This window comes from Rhopilema esculentum, unplaced genomic scaffold (assembly GCF_057945365.1).
Source record: "Rhopilema esculentum isolate cy_ngs unplaced genomic scaffold, ASM5794536v1 HiC_scaffold_37, whole genome shotgun sequence".
Lineage (NCBI taxonomy): Eukaryota > Metazoa > Cnidaria > Scyphozoa > Rhizostomeae > Rhizostomatidae > Rhopilema > Rhopilema esculentum.
In genome coordinates, this window is record NW_028300848.1 from 1,707,036 (window position 1) to 1,714,198 (window position 7,163).

Consider the following 7,163-nt stretch of genomic DNA (forward strand, 5'->3'; position numbering starts at 1 on the left):
TCAAAATCTTTTGTAAATCTGGTGTTAAATTTTCCCTTGGCCCCCCCACTTTTCAACCTTTGTCGGAGCCCATGTATTTAATAACAATTTTTGGCTTAAAACTTTTGAAACTAATACGGCAAGCTAAAAAAATAACTTACCTTTCAAAACTATGCTAACTTTCGATAATCTTCCTTATGCGGAATAGTCTTTTTGCCCTTTTACCGCTTGAGTGATTTTTGTTCGGCGCTTCTATGAAACGTGCGCCGTAGCATGACACAACCATATGCAGTTAGCTTCTAGCAAGGAAAGTATTGAATAGGAATCCCCTATGATGGGGATTCCATTTAACCTAATTTAAACATATATTACGTTGATTACGTTCGCTTACAAACATATCACAGAAAACAACTTGTTTTGAAGTAGCTACTAAGCTATTCAAATATGGATCATCATTCTATTTCTACATGTAAAAAAGTCGTCGCAGAGGTAATCTTGGAATGATAAACTTCGCTTGCAATAACTTTTACTGTCTTAAGGTTTAAGGGTCTTTTAGATTTTGATTTTACTTTTACTTAAACAATTTCAGCGAAATTCAGGACAGTTACGGATCTCGCAAAGAGAAGCTAAGATAAAAATTTTTGTTTATTTTTAGGAGTGGATGATGGGAGCATTAAGTCGCAAAGTACAGCTAGAGTTAAGAAGTAAGTATTTAAAAGAAAACGGAGAAAATGAGCTTCCGCCCCCTCCGAGCTACAGGGACGCAATTGGCCAAACAGTCTTTACAATTGACGGATTTTGCGCTAGCAGAGATACACAGAATGTCTCGACTTCCAGCAACGAAGATGTCATAGACATTCAAGGTGCAACTACTGACCATGAAGGTCAAGATTCATCCGTTGCGGTTGAGGTAGAAACTTCAGGTAAGCCGGTGAGAGTTGGTACTTCGAACGGCCCTTTGGGTAGTCTAACAGTGGTGTAGACAGGGTGGGAAGATTAGAGGGGCAAAGACGAGCACGGCAAGAGTTGGGCCGCAACCTTTGGAGACCCACACACTGTCACTTTGGGGAAACGCCCCATTTAATTGTAAGTGTGTCTGAAATTAGCCTTGCCGTTTGTACGTGGCAATGGTTGGTTAATCTAACCAATGACAGTCGTATATAGCTTTGTGGATGGCCCTTTCAATTCTACAACTGGCTATTACCATAAACAATCTGAGCATTTGGTAGGGACCACGCCCTTTTGCCCCTTGCTTCTTCCCCTCACCCCCTTGCCCCCTCAATATGCAAAGATTTTTATTTTAGCAGGAATCAAGATAGTCTTCCAAAACAAAAAACAAAACAAAAATTTTCTTTCCATAAAATACGACCCTAGATTCAAGCAAGCAGTAGGGGGGTTTAAGTACACAATATTTGGAAGAACCGTAGCAAAGACATCAGAGGGTGTCATGCGTTGAAAGAACGAAAAGTTTTAAACATTTGATTTAGTCCTACGAACTTTGGCGGTTTGCTGTTTGGCAGTATTGTACACAGGTTTTTAGCGATCATCTTTCGCTTATTCAACACATTTCAGAAGTCTTTATACCATATGACCCTTATGTGATCTCATTTGGTTTAAAATATTTTCCACGGATTTCTCAATTTTCTTTGGTTTGTAAAACTAAATGCTACTTTCTTACAAAACTGTTCTCTTCTAAAAAGATATCTTACACTCGCATCTTTTTCAAACCTATCACAGATCAGGTAAACCAAAGAACGTTGGAGAATCGGAAAAAGTGCTCCAAGGATAAAAGTGGTAACTATTTCATAAATACTCATTTTTCAATAGAATTCTAAATCACCAAAGTAAGAAAATCAACAATTTCATTACCATTTTGAAAAACGAAAAGGGCATTGATTCTCATGAAATTTACCTTGTGTGCATAACGTGCAATTTATTTATTAAAAACGACTTATTTTAGTGAAATCTTGTTACATGAAAATATGTAATAATCTTATTTTCACTAACAGTTTCATTTATCATGGGGGCCTATTATGGGGGTCCAAAAGCCACAAACTGTGTAAAAATAAGCCAAAAGCTGCAGTCTGCGAACGCAAAAAGCCAATTTGCACCAAAAAACGCAAGACGCTTCTTACAAAACCTTTGCCGAATCCGTAGACCGCATGTAGAAAAAAGACCAGGGCTGTGAAGCCGAAATTCTCTAATACCCCCCCTCCCTTTATTATAGTATTTTAAGTCCCATGACACATGATGCAGTACTTGGGCCTTCCGTCACAAGAAGCATCTAATAAACACCTCATACTTCTATAGTTTAAATAATGTTTGTTTTATGACATCTTTTTTTTAACGATACCTTGAGATAAAAACTGTTGTTTTTTAGCTGTAGCAGTTTTCTTGACATTCATATTTTTGCTGTCAGTAACATGCATTTACATGGGTAAGTGGATACCAAACTGAGATTCCATGAACATGTTAGCTTGCGCGTCGTACAATATAATGCGACAATGTGACTTGAAAGTACGGTAAAATTGTACTAGAAAAATAAGAGCAGTTTTAGAAACGACGTTTCAAGCATAGGCCATTATCAAGTTACCTACGGGTTATGCTCGAAACTTCGTTTTAAAATTCACTCTTATTTTCCTAGAACAATTTTCCCTTTGTTTCTTTTTATTTTTCTATTTCTATTGAATGCAAAAAATTTAAGAATAATGCAAGGCTCAAGCTTAATCAAGAATTTTTTTTTCAGAAAGCAAAACAAATGCGAGTTTCGCATTATATGTTTTGAAAGCCTTGTAGTCATTAAATTTAAGCATGCTTATAACAAGAAAGCGTGTATGTGATCTCAAATTTTCTGAACGTAATATACTTGATTCTCGAACCTGGGATTCTCGAAACTTTCCTTCACTCTACCAACTACCGAACAACATATGTTTCATTTCAAATTACACACTGCAGAAACATCTAATTCTGGAAATAGCCATTTCAACAGAAAAACAGTTAATTCGAGTAGGCCGTGCTTAATTGGGCTATGTCGAGGCCGCAACAGCCAGGAAGGTCCTAAAGAACTCTTATATGAATTATTCGAGAATGATATATAATTAAGTCACGCAATCTTTTGGTGGCACAAAACTTAAGCTTTTCAGTGTCTTTGAAGCTTTTCATCTGACACTCTTTTAGAGTATAAAACGTCAGAACATCGATTAATAACAAAGACGTAATTTTTTCTTATGATACCTACTTCTTTTTTAAGATATTAATCAAAGCCTGAATTTTCTTCAGCATGCCAATATCAAATTTACAAATGAACAAGAAATGAACAGTTTGCTACCTTTTTATGACAGATTTTCCTATAAATAAGCAATTATAGATTATAGATAGATTTATTTAGGTTTACACCTATTTATTTTTTTGCCGAAATATAAAGCTGTCGCGTTATATATTTTTCATTCAAAATTGGATACAGGGGGGAAGCTAAACAAATTCCTCGGAGGGGTGCAGAAATTATGTTCTCCGACAAACAGGGCGAGTCTCACTCTTTAAGGGTGTGGCCTAAAGATAAATAATCTTATATGCTGCTCTTGCGCGTTTCTATAAATTTCATACTGTGAAATTTTAACTACTACAGAAATATTAATACGTTACAGTTGTTGCAAAAAGGTTACAGGGTGAGAAAACATTTCTTCGTTTGCTCGTTAAAAACCCTTTATGTGCCGACGGACAAAGTGTTTGGGGGGGCTACAGCGCCCCCTGTACCCACCCCTCTGTGGCGACAACCCTGCGTCGATAGTATTTGTTGAAGTTTATAATTATCAATATAATCATCCTCATATATAAATTTAATAATTAAAGTAACAACATTCCTTAAATTGAAAACAATATCATTGTAACATCAAATACTTGTTCATCAACAGGTTCAACGTACCTTTTCGTTTGTCCAGCTTTCATGCCTATATTGACTCTGTACCTTGGCGCATATGGTTTGCTTGTGATTTTCGGAATTGCTATCCAGAATAAACTCAAGCATAAAATGGAAAAAGTTACAAGCTGTTGCTGTCTGTTCGGAGGTATGTTGGCCTTTCTTGTCATGGTCATTCTGTCATACGCTAGCTGGGGAGGACCAAGACCTAATACTTTGGAGCATATTCCGTCAGTGTATGAGACAAAAAATGGAACTTTAAACTGCCATCAGACATTTGTAGACTTCACCAGAGGCATTACTTTGTCTTTAGATATATTCTGTGTTCTAGTGTTCTGTTTTATATTCTTTTCCCCCTGTATCTTGAGAGACGACTGATTCACGATCAGATTAAAAAGCATACCAGAAGAAAGTTATACAACTCATCCCTGTGTGCCATCAAGCCATGGTTTGATGTCGGGCTCTAGGCCTTAAATCCCTATTCTGTGGCAGATGGAAGACATAAAGAAATCAGCGCCATGTATTGTAGATTTCTTTAAAGCAGCAACCATACAATTGATCATCTTGCACTTGAATAAAGTGTGTTGAATTCCCAAAAGTTTCCAGTCCTCACCCTGAACCAGTAACATTCTCCGTCGACACGCCAAAGGGTACCGTTGACACCGCAAAATGGCTATAGTATAGCACCATGTAGCATCGCCACTTGTGATTGTTTTCTTTTTCTCAACTTTTCCTACTGTTTGCCGGTGAATTTGGCATGTATGGTGGTACCATCTCACCTAAAATGCAATTGTAATCAATAAGGACATAGATAAGCGAAAACAGTAATTAATATAAATTAGATGCTGCCCCGTTGAAATTATGGCATATAAATACAGTAGTTAAACTAGCTTGATAAACCCGATCTTCCAAGGGGGTCGTTCTTAATGAAAGTTCTCCTGTATTAACTGGAATATCATTCCAAGCCTTAATGCCTGAGTAATGAAATCCTTTTTTGGTGGATTCAAAGTTTAGCTTAGGAATAAGACGATCTCTATAATTTCTTGTAATATAGTTTGATATAGAACACCTTTGTTGGAACATATTCCACAAGCTTTCAAGGCATTGTTTATCTACAACTTATTTACCATAACCTAGCGATCAAATCAAATAAGATGCACAACGCTTAGTCATTTTTTAGGCCATGAATAATTAAACTTTGCGCGCTGTATAATTGATAGTGTGCTGTTTTGGAAAAATGTTGATGCGCTTAAAATTCGGATGAAGATATGGTGCCCCATATTACGTGTCCATGGCGTAGGTGACTCTCAAAAAGAGCGTGATGTACGTCTGATAAACCACCTACTTACTTTTCTATCAGTGATTCATATTGGTTCTTCTATAATTATTTCAGATAATTATTTCAATAATTATTTCAGAATCATTACGGTTCGAGCGAAGAGAAGTCGTCAATTTCATTTATTCTTCGTCGATGACCAATAACCATAAGTTCATTGTTTTTGGTTTGCACATAGTTTATTCGCCCTTGACCAGTCACTGATATTTAAAAGCTCTTTCTTTGTCATGTGAATGAGTGTTTTAATGTGATTAGATGCGATTGTTGTAAATGCATCGTTTGCATAAATGTTTGCTTTGGAGAAGTCCTACTCTGGGTGCCAGAGCCCAGAGAGTCAGAGGATGAAAAACGGGGGTAAAATGGTACCCAGGGTAAAGAATTCCACCATCGGTCTTCCTGAAATTATTTTAAACTTTTCACGAAAGATGAACAATTGAATTTACATGTTTGCGTTCTTTATTAGAATTTCTTGAAAATATAGCAAAACAGTTCCATTTCTTTTTAATAATTCCAAAAGCTTCTTTATAAAAGGTGCTTTATACTGCATTAGCGACTGATATATGTATTTTAGCAGTTCTAGTTCAGTAGTAGATCGAGGGATTTAAAGCTTAATTATTTAACTTTTTTATTAATTCTTTGTAAGTATAAATATTAAATGTAAGTAGTTTGTATTGTTATTTCATAAATGGGACATGTTATTGCCTTACATTCTCATATCCGTGGATAAATCCTCAGGGTTGTTGGCATGCCGTTAGTTTAAAGTTGCGTGTAAATATCGGTGTACCATTTTTATTTCCCTGTTATCTCGTTGTTTTTTGTTGTGTTCTTGACGTCACATGACATGATCATTCTTAAGTATGAAGTCGCAAAAACAATTCTTAGAATTTTTTTAATTTTGAATATATAACATAAAATAACTCCATGAAATACTTCCAAATGTGTGAAATCAGGTCAATGAGTCAAAAACCGGGTTAGATATAGCCAATAAAAGATTTGAAATTTGCGAAGTACATTTTGGCTCTGTTTATAAAGTTATGTAAATTACAGAAGTTTGATGGGGGCAGGAGCCTGTGCTCATCTGGCCATATCTCTGACAATTCGTAATTCGTTTTTTGTGGATTACGTTACTTTACATCGAAAAAGACCAGCCTTAAGATCCGCAAACATGTGCACAGCAAATGAAGGAGCAAAACTATTGAAAGGGCAAAAGTATAGGGGCTGAAAAATCAAAGGTAGTAGCGAATTAAGGAGAACACAAATAAACAGGCTAGAGAAAAGAAGGTATAATTCAAAAAGCTATGTTTTGTGTTGTTTGCCCTTGTTTTTTGCTATTGGTGTCCTCAATAGACTTGTTTTGGTTAAAGCATACCCCCATGAGGACTGGACTTTCATACCTCGTTGTCTTGAGGAAAGAAATATTTGACCAAACATTGCATATTTATTAAAATATTATGCGAAACGCTTGATCTGTTTACCGGGGCATGACAGGCCGTGACAAAGAATCAGATTTCGCTTGCACAAGGCTGGTTAATGTCTTGCAACCACAGCATTAAAACTGTGCGAAGAGAAAACTGCAATAAATAAGATAACATATAAATATTTACCTGAAAAGTCTGCTAGTGATTCAACGCATTGCTCCTATCTTACCAGTTTATGCAAGACCATCCTTTTAGTACTGAGCTTGAACTGCAGTTTGCGGTGAACACAGAAACAGAAACCACGCATCTTAACAAAAATGCGCTTTAGAATCGTCGAGTTTTTTAAATAGCGCGCAATTCCCAAAGGAGCAAGAAGCGGAATGCTGCTGAAAATGCCTGAGCCCAGTGCGACCTTTAGTTGGAACGGGGACAGGCAAACAACCATGCAGAGAGGGCTGAAACAAGACGGGCTGAGGTAAGGCCAAAATGTAAGTTAGGTTATTCCAGTGCATGT

General features: G+C 36.6%; 1 protein-coding gene across 1 annotated transcript; it reads left to right on the forward strand.

Moving 5' to 3' along the window:
- Nucleotides 1–211: 211 nt before the first annotated feature.
- On the forward strand, nucleotides 212–5,280 carry LOC135684163 (uncharacterized). The gene is made up of 4 exons (XM_065199586.2): nucleotides 212–902; nucleotides 1,717–1,773; nucleotides 2,360–2,416; nucleotides 3,891–5,280. Exons 1-4 carry the CDS (start codon nucleotides 641–643, stop codon nucleotides 4,271–4,273), a joined length of 759 nt encoding a protein of 252 aa, XP_065055658.1. The 5' UTR covers nucleotides 212–640; the 3' UTR covers nucleotides 4,274–5,280.
- Nucleotides 5,281–7,163: the final 1,883 nt, after the last annotated feature.

What these genes read in the sequence shown, in the direction of transcription:
- LOC135684163 (XM_065199586.2), top strand. Translation starts at nt 641, where the DNA reads ATGATGGGAGCATTAAGTCGCAAAGTACAGCTAGAGTTAAGAAGTAAG. An exon ending in GTGCTCCAAGGATAAAAGTG is followed by an intron (nt 1,774 to 2,359) that starts GTAACTATTTCA and finishes GTTGTTTTTTAG; the next exon opens with CTGTAGCAGTTTTCTTGACA. An exon ending in AGTAACATGCATTTACATGG is followed by an intron (nt 2,417 to 3,890) that starts GTAAGTGGATAC and finishes GTTCATCAACAG; the next exon opens with GTTCAACGTACCTTTTCGTT.